Source organism: Jaculus jaculus, chromosome 7, assembly GCF_020740685.1.
Source record: "Jaculus jaculus isolate mJacJac1 chromosome 7, mJacJac1.mat.Y.cur, whole genome shotgun sequence".
NCBI classification, from domain to species: Eukaryota; Metazoa; Chordata; class Mammalia; order Rodentia; family Dipodidae; genus Jaculus; species Jaculus jaculus.
Window position 1 is genome coordinate 117,696,560 of NC_059108.1, and position 23,651 is coordinate 117,720,210.

The following is a 23,651-nucleotide window of genomic DNA, read 5'->3' on the forward strand; positions in this document are numbered from 1 at the left end:
ACCGGAAGAGCTTTGGACTGAAGAAAATAGAATATTCTGCTTTCAAAAACAAAGCTGAGGGCTGGAGAAATGGCTTAGCGGTTAAGCGCTTGCCTGTGAAGCCTAAGGACCCCGGTTCGAGGCTCGGTTCCCCAGGTCCCACGTTAGCCAGATGCACAAGGGGGCGCATGCGTCTGGAGTTCGTTTGCAGAGGCTGGAAGCCCTGGCGCGCCCGTTCTCTCTCTCTCCCTCTATCTGTCTTTCTCTCTGTGTCTGTCGCTCTCAAATAAATAAAAATAAATTTAAAAATTTAAAAAAAAAAAACAAAGCTGAGCCAGGGTGGTGGCGCACATCTTTAATCCCAGCACTCAGGAGGCAGAGGTAGGAGGATCGCCTTGAGTTCAAAGACACCCTGAGACTACATAGTGAATTCCAGGTCAGCCTGAGCTAGAGTGAAACCCTACCTCGAAAAACCAAAAAAAAAAAAAAAAAAGCTGTGGGGGCTGGAGATGGCTTAGCAGTTAAGATGCTTGCCTGAGAAACCAAAGGATCCTAGTTCGAATCTCCAGGACCCACTTACGCCAGATGCACAAGGGGGCACATGCATCTGGAGTTTGTTTGCAGTGGCTAGAGTCCCTGGTACACCCATTCTCCCTCTGTCTGTCTTCTCTCCCTCTCTCTCTCTCTCTCTCTCTCTCTCTCTCTCTCTCTCTCTCTCTTTCTATCTAAAAAACAACAGCTGAAACATAAAAAGAATGGTAAATTATGAACAGGAAGAAATTAACACAGACAGACGTGGATAGGTCTCTTTCCTCCCAGAGAAAACAAACCAAAGTCATTTGACAGTGAGTAGTCATTTAGGATCTTGCTATAAAAATGCCCTATGAGGTAGAGAACCAACACAAAGCTAAGGTATGTCTCGTGTCAAAAGAAAATCCCTGGGAGTTTGTGAAGACCAGCTCCCTGAGCTCTTGCCTCGGGCCTTGCTGTAGCCCTCAGATCTAATGTAAGCACTTCTCTCAATATATCCAATGATGCCTATTCCTCACCCCCATACCTGTCCAAATACTTCATTGGAGGGAAAAAATAGAAACCATGCAAAACACAATAGCTTTTAGCTTCCCTTCCTTCCATGCCAGCTCTAGACAAAATGAAGTCTAGCTCTTGCCCGCTCCTCCATCACCTCAGAGATTGAGCATTTGCTCCCTCCTGATCATGTGTATGTGCCTCTCTTGCACACTGAAGAAGTTTCTAGTTTTACACTATTTGCCATTCCATGCTGAACTTCCCTATGCCTACGCATCTGGAATGGCCTATGTTATCTGCTAAATGAGCTCATTAGATCTCTTACCAGCCCCCATTTTACAGTCAAACTTTGCAGAAGTTGAGAAGCCACACTGTCTAGGTCAGAGGAAAAAAAGAAACATCAGCAGTTCTAACTTTTCCCAGTGATACATTTACTGGTCTCACCTTTAGAAACCTAACTAGTGCGCGTGATTATTCAGCACAGTTTGCTGACGTTACTTAGATGTGGTCGATATGGGGTAATATGAACAGACAGCTGAATATGAGGAGCCGACTGCTTGCTCTGTAAGTTGTTTGTGGCATTATGAGAACATTTGTTCTCCTAAAAGCTCAGGATGCCAACTCCTTCTTAATAAAACATTAGTTTAGCTCTATTGGGTTGCAATTAACCTCTTTGTCATGGACTGCCTAATCTTAAAAATAAAAGGAAGTTACAGAGGCAGTTCAATCAATCTATTAGACTGCAACACAAGATTCTAATCTATAAGAAAAAAGCTTAGGTAAACAATTATGCTCTTAGCCAAAGAGACTACGTGGTCTAATTACTCATATTTCACCTGTCATCCACCCTCTAAAGAAAACCACTGGTTTTTTGCAAGAAGGTTACTATTTGTGCTGTTATTTTTATTCTGGAGGATTTTTTGTCTCAGTTATTGGCAAGAAGGTGCCATAACTATTTGGCACAAAATATTTCACACTGTAATTATCTTGGAAGTTTTTAGAGTCTGTTTGAAAATACTGTACAGTGTAAGTGGGCAGAGATTTGAGCCGTCTATTTCAGAACACACAAAGATAACCAGCAGAACAGATGTTTGGGTTGTAATTTGTTTTGCCTTTGTGTGTCATTATAAATAAATATCAGATACTATTGATTAATTATTTGAACAACAGTTAAAATGCCTCAATATCATAGGCACCAAAGCTAACAGGAATACTCCATCCCTGCCATTATTATCAGGAAGTTTCTTTGGTTCAAAACAGTACAGCTCCATGAGAATGAGAATGTTCTCACCCTGTGCTTAGCCCAAGAGCAGGGGTTAAGGTGGCTATACCCCAAGTGTGAGTTCCCACTGCAACAGCTGAAGCAGCATGGAGCAATCCAGAGATGAGGCAGGAAAGCCATCAGAAACTAAGTGGCAGGTTCTTCAGCAGGAAAATGGAGATAATAATGCTAATTTTCAAATTTGGAGGAATGAGCTATAATGAACATAAAGAGCCTGGTATATGTTAACTGTACCATCAAAGTTGATATCCTTCCCCTCTGATGATTTCTGCTGCTGTCTGTTATGGTAGAATTCAAAGATATGGTTGATATTACTCATTAGCATCCATTTGAAAGGGAAAAATAATTCAGGATGAAATCTGGGTGATCAGAGCATTTGCCATCAGGAAGAGTTGTACTTGGGTAATGCCTGCCATCACATGCTACAATGACTATCCCATATATGAATGAGAAACAAAATTTCAAAAGTGGTTCATTTATTCAAATCTTTCAACCATATGTCTAAGTTTCTTGGTTAAAAAATAATAATAATAAAATAAGTTGGAGTTTGTCAACTCCAACCAACCACTTTTGGAAAATCTTCAAAGGACATGACCCCTGGCCCTAATCACTGTCCCCTTTTCACTGATTCTTCCCCCACAACATCCAATCAAATCTCAGCTTTTCATCTGCTTCTGCAGCCACACCTTTCACAATGATGCTCAGATGCTAGCTAAACTGGGGCCATGGGCCCTGAGAGGACCTCTACACTGCCAAGCAATCGTGCCATGTCTCTGGTCCATTCTGTGTTTCCCTCTTACATAACTAGTGCATACCCACTCACTCCTCATTCACATCCTTCACCATTCTTACACTCAGCCAATAGATAACCAAGAAACAGGAGTGACTGGAGGAGAGCCTGGTTTGCTTGTCTTCCTGTGGGAATGTTGAAGAAGGAACTTTGATTCCCAGGAGTGTCTTGCCAAATCAATTTTTTGTTTAGAAAAAAAATTAGATAAAAGTAAGATGGGTGGGAGGGCTGGAGGGATGGCTTAGGGGTTAAGGTACTTGCCTAAAAAGCCAAAGGATCCAGGTTCAATTACCCAGGACCCACATAAGGCAGATGCACAAGGTGGCACATGCATCTTGAGTTCATTTGCAGTGGCTGGAGGCCCGGCCACACCCATTCTCCCTCTCTCTCTGTCTCTCTCTCTCTCTCTCTCTGTCTCTCTCTCTCTCTCTCTCTCAAATAAATAAATAAATAAAAGTAATGTGAGGCTACTCAAATATTACTATAGGAGTCATGAAAAGGCTAATGTTGAGTAACTGTAATGGTAAAGACTGAATTGAAAACAACTGTACTGCATTCTTGTCCAATGCACAACCTTAATCATTTTGAAATTATGTTACTGTCATGAAACCACACCTGCTATTTCCAGGAGCTCCATGGTTTTAATTCCATTTTAAAAGCATAGAGATATATTATTTTACCAAGATTTTAAATAATGCTTTCCTACTTCCAGCTTCAAAGATATGGATGATAACATTGGTATAAATATTTCATTTCTTTGAATTTTTCATATTAAATGCACAGCTCACATGAATAATAAAAAGTAGCTCATAAAAAACATTCATAGTTACATTATACAAAACTTTTTAGTGATCTATAATGTACATGTAAGGTGTGGAGGAGTACCAGAAAAAAAATTCTTTTTTATATAAATAAGCTCACCCTCTAGAATTTATAGCCCTAGAAAGAGATATTTTACATTTGTACTTTTCACAAAATTTTAATTTGCATATCTATTGAGGCCATAATTTGAAAATCAAGTGGTCTGTGTTGTCTGGGGCTGATTTAAATGTTTTTAATAAAGTAAATAGTCTACCCATAAGAGACTGTGCCTTACAAAGTACTCTGAGATTCTTATGTGGGGATTCAGAGATGGAGATGTGGGCAGATGAATGGGGAAGTGTCAGGTTCCAAAATAAAAGTCAACTTTTCTATATCAGCACCTTCCCCCAACTCACTGCAAAATACTACCAACTCTCTGCTTCCATAAATGCGTGGTTATTGACTCTACCGCTAATGTTCAGCATGCCAAAATTGTAAGAAAGTGGTGCCCTTTCCTGGGCCAGGTTCAACTGTGTCACAGCATCTCCTAAAGTCAGTGTGAAAAAACATTACTCATCTAATACAAATATTTTAGGGGTGAGAAATATGACATAAAAGCTTTTCATTCAGATGAGTTGTAATTTATGGATGAAGATGGCAAAATTTATTTGAAGAATATTTTAGATTACAAATCATATATCAATCATTTTATCTTTTATTTTAAGTATATTTTGAGATATAGTTCATGTGAGGCACCTTTACATATTGACACACCTTTCTGATATTGGTGGTTTGTTCTTCATTATCTTAGCCAAAGATTCATTACCTGTAATGATCCTTTCAAAGAATTGGCCTTGGTGGGGCTTTCTCTAAAGTTATACTGTTTTCTATGCCAATGATTTCTGCTCTACATTTATGATTTTTTGTCTTCGGTTTGCTTAGTTTAAAATTCATCCTTTAGTTTCCAGAAACTCAGATTACCATTTTAGCTTTCTTCCTTTGTAATGTGTGCATCTAATGCTATATATTTCCCTCTAAACACTGCTTTTACTGCCTCTGCCAAATTTGAAATTAGTATATTTATATCTTGTTCAAAACATTTTCCTTTTAAAAAAATTTATTTATTTATTTATTTATTTATTTATTTATTTAATTAGAGAGAGAGAAGAAGAAGAGAGAGAGAAAATGGGCATACCAGAGCCTTCAGCCACTACAAACGAACTCAAGAGGAATGCACCACCTTGTGCATCTGGCATATGTGGGTCCTGGGGAATCAAACCTGGGTCCTCTGGCTTTGTAGACAAGCACCTTAACCACTAAGCCATCCCTCCAGCCCTCAACATATTTTAGTACCTTGAGAATTTTTTGACTCACACATTATAAATGTGTTGTTTATCTTCTAAATATTTGGGAATTTTTTCCATGTATTTTTGTGGTATTGATTTCTAATTTCATTCCATGGTGGTCTGAGAATATACTTTCAAAGACAAATCTTCTTCTTCTTCCTCTTCTCCTCCTCCTCCTTCTTCTTTTTCTTCTTCTTCTTCTTCTTCGTGTGTGTGTGTGTGTGTGTGTGTGTGTGTGTGTGTGTGTGTACACAGAGGCCAGCAGAGAGCATTGGATGTATTTCCTCTATCACTCATCTACATATTCCCTGAGACAGAGTCTCTCTCTGGAGCTGTGGTTTTCACAAGCCCGGCTGTTTCTGTGGTCTCTGCTCACTATGGGACTGTGGTTACAGAAATGCACGGACACACACAATTGTTAACATGAGGAACCAAACTCGGGCGGTCTCAGGCCCTCTCAAGCCCTTATACTTGTAGCAAGCACTCTTACCTGCAGAGATACCTCCCTAGCCCAAGACAGCTCTTGTTTTAAATTGGCAGGAATGTGTTTTATAACCCAAAATATAATATACCTGGTGAAAAAAATATTTTCTTTGGCTTTGGGATGAGGCACTATGAATTTTCAAAGAAACAAATGAACTGTAGGTGAAAAGACTATTACAAGTATGTTCCAGTAAAAAAAAAAAAAAAAAAAAAAAAAAAGTCTACTTTGTATTTGAGTTAAAGATGCCAGAGGGTAATATTTAACTGCAGAACTTAATTTTTCATAATTAAAACAGTCCTCGATTACTATAGTATAAAATACCTTTCAAAACTTAGGACTTAGTTTTTAAAGATGTCTAATGGATATCTTAGGATTTTCCTGTACAACTCATTGCACAAAGTTGAATTACTTTCCAAAAGGCTTAGGGAATGAAAATATGTATGTTGTAAAATGCATTGAGTATTGTAAATTAAAGAAATCACTTTTGGTGTTTTGAATAAAAAACAGTCTTTAGGGCTGGAGAGATTGTTCAGTGGTTAAAGGTGCTTGCTTACAGAACCCAATGCCCTTGGTTTGATTCCCCAATGCCCACATGTACAAAGTAGCACATGTGTCAGGAGGCCCTGCCATGCCCATGTTCCTCTCCCTCCCTCTCTCCCTCACTCTCTCTCTCTCTCTCTCTCTCATAAATAAATAAAAATATTTCTAAAATGGTATTTAGCTGTGAGTGGTAGTATATGACTCTAACCCAGCACTTGTGGGTCTGAGGAAGAGGGATAATTAGTACCAGCCTAGCCTATGCTACGTGGTCAGAACTCTTGAGAAAGAAAGAAAATATAAAGATCAAGACGAGACAGAGAGAGATCAGTGTGTAAAGCTAATCTGGTTCATAAATTGGATAATTTATTTACTCTTCCAGGAGATGATTTCATACAGTCCACATTTTCAGAAACATTTACCAATTAATTGTTCTGTGTCATAGTTTGAATAGCTGCAACATTATAGAAATTTCTCCTTTTTAATTTGATTGAAGCTAACCAAAAACTGAGCAGATACAATATTATAAATGTGAGCTCATGTACAAGGGATAAGCTAATGTTATTGTCTGTAGTTATGATTACAAATGGAAAGCTTAAAGTGCCTGTGCCAGTTTTGTTAAAGAAGAAAAGGAAATGTTTGCCAAATGCAGAAAGGAAAACATTTCATTTTGGTCTCCTAAGAGGTTATTCAAAATAACATTTTATCAAACCTACTTTTAAATGCAGTTGGAATTCTTCATTAATATGATACCAGTTTCTAATTTAAACATAATAGGAGAAAATAAACTTGAATAAATTACATAGAAAAGGCAAGCACATAGGCACTCAAGGTTTCCGTAGCAGCCTCTCTGGATGCCATAGTCAATAAGACTCCACTTGGGAGGCTCGCATTCCACCAGCCACCCTTTTGATGCCAAAATTATACTCTAGCAACATCTAGCCCAGAGGATATGCAACTGAATAAACACAAACTGATAAGTAAACTGGAAACAAAAACAGCTAATCAAACTATGAGCAAAAGTGTCATTGTTATCAATAGCTCTCTAGTAGAACTTCACCCAAACCAACCCCCAAGCTGGACTGTGTGTGGAATCGTTTAGTTCTAAATAAAGCTCACTGGGCTCAGGGTGTTCAATCCCCAGTTGCCCTGATTCTAAACTAACCAATGCTCTATGAATTCCTTACATGTCTCATCTCCATTGCCCACACGTTGGCTTCTGACAGCTACTCATTTCAACTTTGGATAGCAATGCTATTTCCACTCAAGGAACATAACTGAATAAAGCTGATGCTGGGTGCTAGAGAGACGGCTTAGTGGTTAAGGCGCTTGCCAGCAAAGCCTAATGACCTGGGTTCAGTTCCCCAGGACCCACGTAAAGCCAGACACACAAGGTGGTACCTGCATCTGGAGTTCATTTGCAGTAGCTAGAGGTGCTAGTGTGCCCATTCTTTCTTTCTCTCCCCCCCTCTTTCTCTCACTTTCTCTCTCTCTCTCTCCCAAATTATAAAAAGAAAATAGACCTGGAGAGATGGCTTACCGGTTAAGCGCTTGCCTGTGAAGCCTAAGGACCCCGGTTCGAGGCTGGATTCCCCAGGACCCACATTAGCCAGATGCACAAGGGGTCGCATGCGTCTGGAGTTTGTTTGCAGTGGCTGAAGGCCCTGGAGCGCCCATTCTCTCTCTCTCTCTCTCTCTCTCTCTCTCTCTCTCTCTCTATCTCTATCTCTATCTCTATCTCTATCTCTATCTCTATCTTTATCTCTATCTCTCCCTCCCTCCCTCCCTCCCTCCCTCTCTCCCTCCCTCTTTCTCTCACTGTCTATTGCTCTCAAATAAGTAAATAAAAATAAATGAAAAAAAATTTAAAAATAAATAAAAAATAAAATATTTCAAAAACTGATGCTGAGGTGAATATGAAGCAATGAAGGGCCATAAATATTAAAGGGGCCGCCTAATTCTTCAAGGTGGAAAGTCATTTCTGAAGATTACCTTTTGTTGAATCATCTTCTATGGGCTGTTTGAACAGTGTGATATCCTTGAACGTGCACAGGAACAAGACCACCTTCTCATGTTCATTTCTAATTGGTGCAATTTGCATGTAGAACCAAACAGGTGTTCCTATGATGGAGAAAAGAAAAAGGACAAATGGAGTGTTGCTGGGTCACAAGAGTTTTCTCTCTGATCTACCTTCTTTCTGCCAATGACTATGTCATGAATCAGCACCAAGATACTGGTTTTATTTTCTTGGAAGAATCATAAGACCATTAATTTATCCAAGGCTACAAAGAACACAGACCAGTAATCTTAGCTACTTAGCAGGTTCAGGCAAAAAAAAAGTTGCAGGTTCAATGCTTGCCTAGACTATTATAACAAGTTCAAGACAAGCCTAGTCAAATTGTGAGACCCTGTTTCAAAATAAAACTAAAGTTGAAAGGAGGTGATGATGTACTTACCAGTGGAGTGCTTAGCTAGCATGCATGAGGGCCTGGATTTAACAACAGTACCAAAAAAAAAAAAAGGGGGGGGGGAGTGGGTTAGGGAGATGGTTCAGTGGATAAAACACTTGCCCTGAAAGTGTGAGTATCTTGAGTTTAGATCTCCAGAACCTGTATAAAAGTCCGATGCCATAGCATGAGTATCTGTAACCAGGGCAAGAAGGGAAGCAGACACAGGAGAATCTCCTGGAAGCTCACCAGCTAGCTAACCTGATCAATGCAGCAGCACACAGTGAGATAGAAGACTTTCAAACAAGTTGGAAGGCAAGGACTGACACCTGAAGCTGTCCTTTGACCTCCACACATGCACTGTGGCACGTGAGTGCTGACACACACATCACACGCATGGACGCACATACACACAAAGCAGCTTTAATGTGATGTCATGTGTTTTTCCAATCACGGAGACTAACTTCTTAACACAGGCACACCAAGGCAATCCGCTACTGGAGTAATTCCAGCGTCGTAATTAGGTCTGGGCCCCTAAGCCTCTGCTGCTTGCTCTCCAGACTTCTTTTTGATAATCTCCCTGAGTGTGATCACTCCCACCTGCTTCTCTCACCTTGTCACTTTGACAAGAGTTGTTCCCAGATAATTACAACAGCAATACCCAATGCTCTGATGAGAGCTGCTCTTAGAGGACCATCTGAATTGCCACTTCTCTCCCAAGTCTTTCTCCCTGGGCAGACTTTTGCAACACTTCACTGGCTTTGACTGTGTCTTCGCATCAACACTTGATGCCTACTGTGTACAAAGCTCTACTTGAAACTCTTAATGCAATCTTCAAAGAGCGAAAAGAAGGCACGCGTGTTCATAGCTTGAGAATCTCAGGTATCTTCATAATCCCTATCTTCTGTCCCCGTCACGTGAGACACGAGGCTCATCTCTGTAACCTCGCTCTTCAGAGAACAGACTTCAGAGTCGAAGGAGGAGGGTTTCAGAGTATTCAAAGCTTAGGTTTTGGATAAAACAGGACTGGCATAAGGCAAATAATAAATAGATGAGGGTGTAAAAATTGACCCCAAAGGAAAAGTCATCCATTAAGTGCAAAAACATTGAGTGAATGTCCAATCAGAATTTTTTTAAATGCTTATTTTTATATTTTCAACAGGGCATATAGTAAAATAAACTGCCCCCCTAAATATTCTATCTTGAACAAAAGGGTTGGTTTTGGGTATAGGATTTGGAATAGACTATGTCACTACTAATTCTGAGAAGTGACAGCTTCTTTGTGGTCCTCCATGAAATCCAAATAACAAGTATCTTCATGTCTGTGTCCAAAAATATATCACCTATTGTTATTATAAAGGGGACCATACCATTTAGACAAGATGAAGCAATTCTATTACCAGGATCAAGGATCAGGGAATTAATGAGAAGAGATTTATAGGGTGATATTATTATTAGTTCTGGACACCAGGTCTTTTCTTTTGTAACTCCAGAAGGCTCATGGAGGGGCATGCCCTTTCCACAGTGATTGTTGAATGAGATGCAGACTAGAAAAACACGCTTTTTTTTTTTCAAATTTTCCAGATTTATTATTCCTCCTTAAAAATTTCATTTCCGGGCTGGAGAGATGGCTTAGCGGTTAAGCGCTTGCCTGTGAAGCCTGAGGACCCCGGTTCGAGGCTCAGTTCCCCAGGTCCCACGTTAGCCAGATGCACAAGGGGGCGCACGCGTCTGGAGTTCGTTTGTAGAGGCTGGAAGCCCTGGCGTGCCCATTCTCTCTCTCCCTCTATCTGTCTTTCTCTCTGTGTCTGTCACTCTCAAATAAATAAATAAATAAAATTTAAAAAAAATTTCATTTCCAAGAGACAAATAGATTCAGATGTATTTGTACATGATTACCTTTAAAAACAGTATGTCTTAAAACTAATCAGTAATGGAATTTCAAAGGGGAAAGTGTGGGGGGAGAGGGAGGGAATTACCATGGGATTTTTTTTATAATCATGAAAAATGTTAATAAAAATTTAAAAAGAAAAAGAAAAACAAGCACACAGCCTCCCAGAGAAGCTTGTTGCTTGGTTTTCTCCTGTTTATTTTATATGACATGCCTGGGAATGGTGAGAGAAGTGTGGTCTACAAATACGCAAGCAACCCCAGACATTGATGTGTATATGGCCAGTGACTGTTCTAACACAGAGAGCTCTGGGTTGAGGAGTCACAAACAAAGGGAAAAGGGCATTGAAAACACATCTTTCCCCAAGGTCTGTTAAAAATCTGAGCAGAATGATGTTTTGTGCCTTCCTATGAAAACAGTCACTTTTCAAATTTTGGCAGAGACAAGACTATCATAAAAGTTGCTTTCAGATATCAAAGTAGTTTTTTTTTTTGTTTTTTTTTTTTTATTCCAAGGGTCATACTTTCCCAAGCAGGCTAAATATTTGTCAAATTAAAAAAAAAGAAAGAAAGAAAGAAAGAAAGAAAGAAAGAAAGAAAGAAAGAAAGAAAGAAAGAAAGAGAGGAATGTCTTTACAGTCTGGGTTTAAGGAACAGAAGGACAGGCTGGGGTGGCTAGAAAGCTTTGCTGTAACAGGGCATCAAGGATCATTGGACCCTAGAAGGAGCTTATTTGCTAGAACAATTTGCCAGAGTTCTGCTTTTGCATACAAAGGAGGAACCATATGAAATAAAATAGCAAAGATACTCTGCACCTTTACCCACAGCACAAAGTCCCCTTACTGATAAGAGCACAGTACCTGAAGAACAGAGACCACAAGTAGAAGTGTCTCTCCTGATAGAGTGAGCAGTGACTTTGCTGCCCCATTTGCAAAATGGTATTTAACTTAATTCACTAAATGGAAGTGTTGACAGGGCTTGGTATTTAGACATTCTCAATTTGTGCAAAAGTTATCTCACCTAACCTCTTGCATGAGTTTTTAAAGCTGTTTTAAAATAGAATTCCCTCATAATACATGGATAATATCTGTCCTCCTGATTAAAGCAAAAACAATAAAAATAGGGACCAGGGAAATGCTCAACTGATCAAGTGCTTAGCTCACAAGCATAAGGGCCTGAGTCTGATCCTCTGAACTCACATAAACATGCCAGGCATGGGCCACACACTTGTAATTCAAGTGCAGGAGAAAGAGAGACACGCAAACCCTTGGCATGCACTGGCCAGCCAGTCTAGCCTAATAATGAGCTCCAGGACAAAGAGAGAGCCAGTCTCAAAGAAAGGTGGACATCAGCTGGGCGTGGTGGCTCCTATCTTTAATTGTAGCACCCAAGAGGCAGAGATAGGAGGATCACTGTGAGATTGAGGCCACCCTGAGACTACATAGTGAATTCTAGGTCAGCCCGGACTAGAATGAGACCCTACCTCGAAATACCAAAAAAGAAGAAGAAGGAGGAGGAGGAAGAGGAGGAGAAGAAGAAGAAGAAAAAGAAGAAGGAGGAGGAAAGAAAGAGAGAAAGAAAGGAAGGAAGGAAGGAAGGAAGGAAGGAAGGAAGGAAGGAAGGAAGGAAGGAAGGAAGGTGGACATCATTCCTGAGGAATAATACCTGAGGTTGTCGTCAGACCTCCACACATACATGCAGACACATGTGCATGTTCATAGTCACACACATGTGTACCCATGCAAGACTTTACATGGCATACACATACAGATGATACACAAGCAGAAGCCAAGACTTTCGGTTTACATTGCTATGGGATCAATCTCCTACCAGCTCTGTGCTGACATATATACATAGAGTTATCTGAAAAGAACTGACCAGGCCTAAACAAAGCCAGATAATAATTATAATTTAATAACATATTGTGAAATATTAAAACTACCCTGACAGCAGAATTATGGAAAGCAAATTTCAAGTTATTACTATTGTGATTTAAAAGCAGAATTTTTTTTTTTTTTTTTGAGGTAGGGTCTCACTCTAGCCCAGGCTGACCTGGAATTCACTCTGTAGTCTCAGGGTGGCCTCGAACTCTCAGTGATCCTCCTACCTCTGCCTCCCGAGTGCTGGGATTAAAAGTGTGCGCCGCCACACCCGGCTCACCAGAAAAGTATTTTTGAGACACTCAAACTATTGGCTTGATGTCTGAAAACCAGGCAGGTATTTTCTAATTTTATTAAAATGTCAGTTTGAATGGCTTTGGTAATGAAGAGTGTTTAAATTATTTGCTAAACTTAAGGCATACAGCTGAGCCACTGAAGAGCTAACAAAGCTATATAAAATAAAGCATGTTTGGGCCCATGGATCTCCTGTAAGTGATCAATAGATATTTGGACCTGAGAAGAAAAGACCCACAAAGCACCTCCTGTCTGCCTCTTCTTTTACAAAGACAAAAGATAAGTATTCAGAAGGGCTTGTTTTCTGTGTGATAGGGAAGGTCTTCAGACAGAAGCATCTCTTTGACCTTGGTTCTAAACGGCAACTGAAGACAATGAAACAGTCATAGCTAAAAACCGACTAATGACAACATTCCCACTAACAAATGTACTTTTCTGAGCCAATGTCTAAGGCTGTTGTTATCATCTTGTTGATCTATCAATGATAATAGCACAAGATCCAACAGACCCTGAACCTCAAACAAATGTGACCTGCTGAAGCCAAAATGGTCCACAACCCTGGGAAGACTTTAGTAAACATTGGAGATAATAATGAACTTATCACCCACCAACCACTAACACATAAAACAGACACCCATCTTACCAAGTAACTGATCAATCATGTCAAGAAAAAAAAAGCAATGTGAGGAGTCAGTAAAAAAATAGACCAAATCAGGTGAACATGCAATGAAACCACATTGGATAGAGTACTTGGTTATTGAGAAAACACCCTGTATTTTCTGTTTGGTTGATTTTTTTTTCCCTACAAACTCTGGAAGAAAGGTTATCTTAGGAGTGTTTTGTGTGATCACATAATGGACAACTGACCTTTGGGAAGTCACATTCTTGAGAACAGCTTACAATAATAACCAACATGAATTTTCCAGTGTGAGTAGAATATTTTGGGGGTAATGAGTATGCCCATGCATCCTTCACAATAAATAACCCAAGTCTAGCCAAACAGCATCAGTAAAGAGCAACTGCCACACAATCACCCTAGGAAAGTATGTACCATGAACCATAAAAATAAATTCATGAACTTCTGTCATTTTTAGTTATTATCACATAATGTTAAGATGTTTAAAATTAATATTAGCTATATAATATTGCCCAGGCTGGTACACAAAAAGGCATATTTAGAGACAGCCTACACATTGAAAGAAAACATTATAAGCTATACATTTGATAAGGGGTGAATACCCACCTTTATAAGAAACTCAATTCTATAAAAAGAAAATCTTTAAGCATGTAATAGACACTTCTCAAAAAAAAAGAGAAGAGATGTACAAGTAGATGTAATATTACTAATTACTTCTGAACATTACTCATCACTAGTGAAACATAAATTTAAACTACAATAGGTATCACCATCCTATATATCATGACTATTAGCAAAAAGATTTACTAGCAAGGATGTGGATGTAAATTAGAACAAGCTGCTATGGAAAACTATAAGGAAGTTAAGTTCAAATTTTGACAAGCAAGTGAGCATGGTGGTATACACCTGTAATCCAAGCACTTAGAAAGTAGAGGCAGGAGGCTTAGAAGTCATCCTTGGCTACATAGTAAGTCCAAAGACAACCTGGACCACATGGGAACCTGCTTCAAAATAAATATTAAGAAGGAATTGCCATCTAAGCCATCAGATCTATTTCTGAGGTTATCCAAAAGATTTGAAATGGTATTCCAGAAATGTATGCACTCCCATGTTTAATTCAGAATAGCCAATTACAGAATCAAACTAAACGTCCATGAATAGATAAACTAATTTTAAAAAGTGGAGTGTGCTTACAAAATGGAATACTAGATCATAATGCTAAGAGGAATAAGCCAGGTATGGAAGACAAACACCACCTACTCTGATCTTAAAAGGAATTTAAAGCAATCAAACACAGCGAAGCTAAGAGCAACACAGAGGTTGCTAGAAGCTGGGGAGTAGGGTATGAGGAAAGGGGAGTCAGGGAAGACAGAGCTTCTGTACACGAGAGTAATGCTTGTGTCTCTGCGGACGGGATGACTTGGACAGCATAGAGAATAAAGTCAACGACAGTATATTGTAAACATCAAAATAGCCACAAGAAGAACTCCAAATATTCTCACCAGAAAAAAGTAGACATTCAAGATAATGAATATGCTAATTTTCTTGATTTAAATATTTGACATGGTATTTATAAATTGTAAAATCATTTTGTGTCCTATATACCTGAACAAGTATAATTTGTCAGTTTAATTTGTGTGTGAGAGACAGAAAGTGTGTGGATGCACAGAGGTCAGAGGATAGCATTTGAATCTGTCCACACCTTTCCACCTCATTTGAGGTAGGGTTTCTCTCTCTAGATCTCACTCTGCTATGCTCTTTGCTACATTTGCTGCAAAATTCTAAGAAATTTTCCTGTCTCTGCCTCCCACCACACAGCTAGCATACTGGAATTACAGAGTCTGTTGTGGCTTCCAGCCTCCAGCATTTCACATGGGGTCTAGAGATTGAAATCAGGTTGGGTCATATCTATTGCAGTATCTCCTTAGCCCATAATTTGTCAATTAAAAATACAATTTTAAAATAAAACAAAATTTTCCATATTTTTTTCTTATTTCTTCACGAGGTTGCTTTTCACAGGTAGAATTATTTGTTAATCTTGCCAGTTTCTCTAACCAGCCCTCCTTTGCCATGAGGGGTAATGCAACTTGCATTCTCCCTACCTTACTGCTCAGCTACCATTCACTAAACTCTAACATTTAGAAAGAAGTGGTTCATCTTATTGATAACAGAAATACCTACTGTTTTTTTTGTACAGAAGAACTTCAAAACAGTTTGACTCGTAGTTGTCAAAAGTCTGCCTGACCTTTTCAATGGTCTTCTTGTCAGTCAATTCTCCATACATAAAACTGGAAGAAGAAAAAAGTCATTTCATCTTTGTGTCACTTTTAAATTGCTACATAGAATTATAGAGCATAGTCTAGGATTAAATAATCAACTTTGCTAAAGAAACAAAATAATATTCTCACAAAATGAACTAAAATATTTAAACCATTATTTCAATAAACTTTATAGTATACATTTCAACATGTGGTAAGATGAATGTCTATTATAAAATGTTAAACCATATTTTAATCATCATTAATAAATTTCTAGCTAACCACTGGCTTTTAAAGTTACTTCATGTGCAGAGAGAGAGAGAGAGAAAGTAAGAGAATGCAGAGCTATTCCTGACTTACACAATTTCTCTATGCACAAATTTCAATTACCATGGTTAAGTTAGATAGCATATTTCACAACATAATTTGAATTTCAGTTTCCACAGTATGTTAACCATGCATAGTTGCATAAAGTATGAACTTAACAACTGCAGTGCCAGTATCCAATCCACAAACAGAAATGCCTACTTTTTTGTATAGAACATTTAAAACAGTTTCACTCGTGTTGTCAAAAGTACCATCATCAGTAGTCACTACTACCAGCATCCCTCCTTATGCATTATTTCTTCTCTGGTTCCTGTTAACCACGGTTAACCATGATCCCAAAACATTCAATGGTAAGTTCCAGAATACACAGTTCCTGAGTTTAAAATTATATGCCCTTCTAAGCAGTGTCATTCTGAGCAGTACGATGAAATCTCTTGTGCTCCTGCCCCATCCCACCCAGGATGTGAACCCCTCCTTGGAGTATCCAAATTCTGGATGCTTTTCATATATGCTACATAGTGAATCTCTCACTGTCCATCTTTTAAAATAAAATTAACTGCTTTAGTTTTTCATTGCTTATGTTCTATTGACCCTTACTTTACTTAATTAATAGTGTCCCCAAAGCATAAGAATTCACATTGGCCAAATAAAGGTAAAATAACAAACCAGGCATGGTGGCACACGATTTTAATCCCAGCACTTGAGAGGAAAAAGTAGGAGGATCACCATGAGTTCGAGACCACCCTGAGACTACATAGTGAATTCCGGGTCAGTCTGGGCTAGAGTGAGAACCTACTTTGAAAAACAAAAAAAAAAAAAAAAAGAAAGAAAGGTAAAATAATAAAGATTTTTTGAGAGAGACACACCACAGTCATAAAACTTTTATGAAAGTAAATTATTATAATTATTCTGTTGTTAGTTATTATTTCAAATGTTTTCTATGCTTTACTTCTAAATTAAATATTTTCATATGAATGTATGTATTTAAGAATGCATGAGTAGAAAAAAATATGATATATATATTACTCAGCACTATCTACAACTTCAGGGATCCACTGGGAACGTTAGAACATGGATAAGACAGAACTATCATAACAGATGCACATCATCTGACCAATAACATCACTTCTTTCACAGCCTGTCAGTGTGGCTAATTGTGTATTGTTATCTAGTTCACACAGAGACAACAAAGCATGTAATTATGTTGCCTCTGTGTCACTCAGTAACAAACCCACGTAGCACGTTAGAAAAATGGATAATGGAAAGCACAGAAGATACGAAGAATAATAACTATGGAAGGAAACTCAAACTGAACATGAATGAAGAAATAGAGCCATTGGAAAGCCGCTCTGCTGGTTAAGAGATGGGCGTATGCAGCCAGAGGAACTCACTGAATGTAATGAGAGGAGTGGCTCACAAATGAGAGCAGCTCGGAGGAGAATTGTAAACTGGTGTCTGGAGTAGACACGTACTATAGTTATGGCTACACCATACCAAATAGCCCAAGAAGAAAGCTTCTATGCACCGTAAAAACTTGCTAATATTGAGTTACAGACATGGCTCAGCAATTAAGAGCACTCTTCTGGCCTCCACAAAGGTGCACACAAGATGCACGCATCTGCATACACACACACACACACACACACATTCACTACACATACTTCATATCCCATACTAATCTATACATACACATGTGCTCATGAACCCATGTACACATGCATGCTTTCACACATATGCCAAAAGACATAAAAATCCATATAAATCTAACTGCATCTCAGGATTACAAAAGCATGGAAAGAACAAGTATATGGAAAGAAGTTACAAAGATTAAATGAGAAATAAACAAAAGATAAAAAATAACACAATCAATAAAATTAAAATTTAGGCTTTAGAAAGGTAATCAAAATTACAAATATCTAGTTATACTAAACAAGATAAAAGAGAGGAATCTCAAATATATGAAGTAAGGAGCAAAAATGGAAACATTGCACCTGACATCACAGAAATACAAACAACCATCAGGGACAATCATGACAAATTATTTGCAACAAACTGGAAAATGTTGAAGGATTCATATGAACCATGAAGACAGAAAATCTCAGTAGAAAAATAGTAAGACTAACTCAGTAATAATAACAGGCACCCTACAAAGACTAAGTCCAGTGCCCGAAGCCCTTCTTGCTGCATTCTACAAAATCAAAACTACAATTAGCATCGATTCCTCTCAAACTATTTCAAAAAAACTGAAAATGGAGAAACTCTTTCTCACATTATGAAGACGGCATTGGCCTGACACTAAACCCAGACAAGAATATCACAAAAAAATGATGTGTCAGTTCCTCTAATGAACACAGATGCAAAATTTCCCAACAAAACCCAATAAATTGAATCCAACATCATATCATAAGTTTTTGTCACCATTAACAAGTGGAATTTAACCTCAGGTATTCAAAGACAATTCAAAATATGCAAAATCAATAATATAGTAAATCACATTAGCAGAAAAAAGAACAAAAATAATGATCACAGATCTCAAGACACACAGAAAAGGTATTTGATAAGATTCAATAGCCCTTAATGATAAAATTGAACAAATTATGTAGAAGAGAAATTGAACTCAACTTGATAAAGGGCATGTATGGCAAAACTGAAGCAACATCATACTGAATAGAGAGAAGCAAAAGTTTCTTCTAAGCTCCAGAATAAGACAAAGTGTCCAGTTTCACCACTCTTACTCAACAAAATATGGAAGTCTTAAACAGAGCAGTTTGAGCCACAGAAAATTTTAAAGGAATACAAATGGAAGGGAGGTAGTCAAACCATCCTTTCTAGAGACAATATGATTCCACAAATATAAAAGAACTTAAAGATCTCACCAAAAAAACCGTCAGTAGCATTTTTATTCATCAATAACAAACTTGCTGAAGAAGAAATCCTGGATATCATCACCTCATTAATAATAGCTATCCAATGATCAAATAAAGCCAGGCATGGTGGCGCATGGCTTTAATCCCAGCACTTGGAAGGCAGAGATAGGAGGATTGCCACGAGTTCAAGGCCACCCTGAGACTACCGAGTGAATTCCAGGTCAGCCTGGGCTAGAGCAAGACCCTACCTCAAAAAACAAAACAAAATGATCAAACAAATACCTGGGAACAAATCTATTAAGGAATAAAAATCAATAAAAATGGAACAAAATACCAATGAAAGAAATTAAGGAAGACCCACAAAAGACAGAAAGATCTCACATGTTTGTAGGTTAAAAGAATTAATACTGCTAAGATATCCAAGTTATTCAAGGCAAGAAAATTTACAGCCTTAAATGTAATCATCTTCATAATACCAATGGCATTCTTCAAAGAAATAGAAGAAAAAGTCTTTTCATACAAAATTCAGTTGGAAGCACAAAGGACCCCAAATAATCAACGCATTCCTAAGGGGAAAAAAAAGCTGGAGCCATCACAGCACCTGATAATGAGACCAACTATACACAGACACACACACACACACACACACACACACATATACATATATATAAAGAGAGAGAGAGAGATTAACCACAATAGCATGGAGACAGAATAAATACTAATACCCAGACAAAGGGAGCATAATAGAGAATCCAGAAATAACCCCACACATCTATGACCAATGGTTCCACAGAAACTAACACACACACACAATTGCAAAAAGATAATCTCTTCCATAAATGGCACTGGGAAACCTGAATATCCAAATGCAGAAGGATGAAACTTGATCCCTTATCTTTTAACTTCTACACAATCCAACACAACAGAGCAAATGAGTTAAATATAAAACCATAAACTAGGGCTGGAGAGATGGCGAAGTGGTTAAGGTGCCTACCTGCAAAGCCTAACAACCCAGTTTGATTCCCCAGTATCCACATAAAGCCATATGCACAAAATAGCACATGTATCTGGAGTTCATTTGAAGTGGCTAGAAGTTCTGGTGCTCACTCTCTTTCTCCCTCTCTCTTTTGCTCTCATTTCTCCTTGCAAATGAATAAAATTATTTTAAAATTTTTTAAATGAAATAAAACCATAAACAGTGAAACAAGTATAAGAAAACATAGCAGCAGGAGCCCTTCGTTGGTACCGGCAACGATGGGTTGGGGACACAAAGGCAAAGATAGACAAATGGGGTTACTCCCAACTGAGAGGCTTCTGCATAACCAAGAGAGAGAAGAAAGAACAGAAAAGGAGAGAATACGTGCAAACTTTTCACCTAACAAAGGACTAAATTCAGAACCTATAAAGAATTAAAAATACTCAACCACAAAAGCAATCTTAAAAGAAGTGGACATGTGATCTGGAAAAGACATTTCTCAAAGGAAGAAATACAAGTGGCCCACAGCTGTTATGAATGCAAAAAGAGTGGTCAACATCACGGGCTATCAAGGAAATGCAAATCAAAGCCACAGTGAGACGTCATCTCAGTCAAATCAAAAGGGCTATAACAATAGCAACAATAATATAATAATGCATACTGTTGAGTAGGCAGAGAAAGAAAAATCATGGTGGAAATGGAAGTTCCTGTGGCCACTACGGAGAACAGTAGGGATGCTCCTCAACAAACTAAAACCACCTCTATGATATTACAGCTAATCAACATACTAACTGTATATCCAGGAGAAATGAAACCAACACACACACATATATATATTGCAGTGCACTTCAGAAATATGTGTAGTTGGATGTGTTGACTGTACAGAAAACCAAAACTTAAGGAAACACTTCTAGAAGTGCTCGACATCACCCATTTTTATAACAGCCTTGGAAATGTGTCTGATTTTTTAAAAAATGTCTGGTAACTTATAAAGCAAACTTACTCAAAACAGTCAACAACTCTATTTTTTTCTTTCCTTTTTTTTTTTTTTTTTTTTTTTGGTTTCTGTTTCAAGGTAGGGTCTCACTCTAGCTCAGGCTGACCTGGAACTCACGATATAGTCTCAGGGTGGCCTCAAATTCACAGCGATCCTCCTAAATCTGCCTCCCGAGTGCAGGGAATAAAGCTGTGCGACCCCACGCCCAGCTAACAACTCTCTTCTTGATGCTTTCAAATCATCTATGTGTGCCCAGTTTCATACACACAGTGTGTAACACTCACACTTAGTGTGACTGCCTAGACTATTCCTACCAGGAAGGAACATGTATTTACTAGGTACCTAACTAAGCTTTCAAGGGACCCAATTCATGTCTTTCTATCACTTTTATTCCAGTTGTCAAGGAATTTACATATTCATCATGGATAGATCCAAATGTGGAAGAACCTGAAGCTTATTCAATCTTTGAGGTCCTCTTAAATGAAAAGAATGGAAAAATTTAAAATAAAATGAGGCAGACAACCTTGAAAGGCATCCACTCAAATGACAGCCCTTGAAGGTATCAATTCATCAAATTCATAGAAAACCTGCCCTGGATGCACAGAATCTATGCAATTTACAGCATGAAGTTATAGTCTATTAGCAAGGCCAGCAGGATCCAACAGCAATGTCATTCCAACTAGAGAGTACCCAGCAGTCAAACCTGTCTTCTATGATTTAACTAAGCAAAGAGGGAGGGAAAGGAGGTAGGGAGGGAGGAAGGGAAGAAGGAAAGGAAAAGAGAGAGGGAGGAGAAGAGGAAGGTGAAGGAAGGGAAGGGAATGATGATCAAACACTGAGCAGCTTGGGAATCTGTACCTTTTGTTTTCAATGACATCATGACCATATTTGATCTTTAAAGGAAAATTTTAATTGTCTTATTATCATAGTAAAATAAGTAAAAGGGTCTCAGAATAAAATGATCCTGACTGTATAACCTCACATCTATAGTAACGAAGCTTCAGAGCCTACCCATAAACCAGAATACTATTCTGTCAAAGCCATTTGCACCTTATAAAAAAATCTCTTGTTGGCATTACAGCTAAACTAGAATTCTTTTTTTTAATTTTTTTAAAAAGACTGCTTATTTTCATTTATTTATTTGAGAGAAACAGACAGAGAGAAAAGGAGGAGAGAGAGGGAGGGAGGGAGAGAGAGAGAATGGGTGTGCCAGGGCCTCCAGCCATTGCAAACGAACTCCAGATGCATGCACCCCCTTATGCATCTGGCTTACATAGGTCCTGGGAAATTGAGCCTCGAGCCAGGGTCCTTAGGCTTCACAGGCAAGCGCTTAACTGCTAAGCCATCTGTCCAGCCGAAGAATTCTTAATTTAACAAAAAGCTCCTCCTCCTCAATTCCCACTCCCAAAATATTTAACATTATAAATAATATATTTATAGGCAAGTGATCTTTTTATAGTTGGCCAATACTTTTATTAACTTTTATTTTCAATCTACTTTTTAGCAAATTTAAAAATTTAAGATAAGGACATTTCAAACTCTTTGTGGTCTTTAAATAAAAAAGAAAAGAATGAAAGATTCTTGTACCAGGTCTCTATGGTTCAATAAACTGAAATAAAGTATTGACAACTGGCCAACAGAACAACTAGACATGAAAAAGACAATAACATAGCATGAAACTTGGAATAAAATTATGAAAACTTAACTACAATAAGATTTAAAAGTAAGTTACAACTCATTTTTTAAAGAAAAACAATTTTTGGAGGAATTAATTTTATAGTGACTACTTGAAAAGAAACACAACATAGTTTTGTTTCAACTAAAATTCTGAAGGTTAAAATGAAAACCAGTTTTTAAGTAAACCATAATAACTCCATGTTCCGCTCAGTTAAGCCCTTCCAAGGATAATAGCACTAACCCTTGGAAAATAAATATGCTTAAAGAAATATCCAGATCCCAAGCCAGGCCTCGTAGGACAGGCTTTTACTTGGGAGGCCGAGGCAGAAGAGTTGTAAGATCATGGCCTACCTCAACAAGAGTAAGTTCAAGGCAAGCCTCTGCAACTTAGTCAAACTTTGTCTCAAAACAGAAGTAAGTATGTGGCAAGAAAATATTCTCAGTGGTATATTTGCCTAGCATGTGTGAGTCCCTGGGTCCAATCTCTAAGTTGCCAACATTTTTTAAGGTGAGTATGGAGGTTGAGGAGAAGTCTCTGTGGATAAAACACTTGCTGTGGAGACAGAATTTTTCAGAAACTCACAGACCAACAAATGGAGTGGTGAGCAAGTGACTACTTCAAACAAGATTCAACAAGAACCAACACTGGTAAGTTGTCTGCTGATCTCCATATATGTATGGCACATGTGTAGCCATACTCACATGCATGAACATACACACATGTACATATATATCATACAAACACTAGTAACTAAATTAGAAAGAGAGGGGCAAAGAAAAGAGGAACCCCCTCCAAAAAAAGAAGGATCTCCTATTGTTAAATCTCACTATTATTTTTAAAGATTTCTTACATAGTTCCATACAGATTTTTCACTTTAAGTTTTTGTCACACCACACATTTTCAGTGACAGACATATATTTCAAGTAGTAACACACAGCAGTTAAGTAATAAATGTTGCTTCTAAGTGAGATATAAAAATGTCTTGAAATGTTCTATCCATCCTCCCAAAACATGTTCTGTAGGTCTGTTCAAACTCTGAAAGTATTTCTGCCAAAGATTATCTAAAACATACTGACCAAATGCATGATTCTAAATCCTGTGGGTATGGAAAGTTTATTCCCTTGACTATGTCATAGACACATGCTGAATATATCA

At 38.2% G+C, this 23,651-nt stretch overlaps 1 protein-coding gene across 2 annotated transcripts in view; it reads right to left on the bottom strand.

Moving 5' to 3' along the window:
* The window catches only part of Kcnh5 (potassium voltage-gated channel subfamily H member 5), a 307,625-nt gene that overhangs the window by 247,610 nt on the left and 36,364 nt on the right, over positions 1 to 23,651 (bottom strand). For both annotated transcript variants that reach the window (XM_045154767.1, XM_045154768.1), the window contains 2 exons: positions 15,575 to 15,681; positions 8,238 to 8,366 (listed from right to left, as the gene is read on the bottom strand). In XM_045154767.1, the coding sequence (XP_045010702.1) occupies positions 8,238 to 8,366; positions 15,575 to 15,681 (236 nt within the window). The remainder of the gene's footprint in view (positions 1 to 8,237; positions 8,367 to 15,574; positions 15,682 to 23,651) is intronic.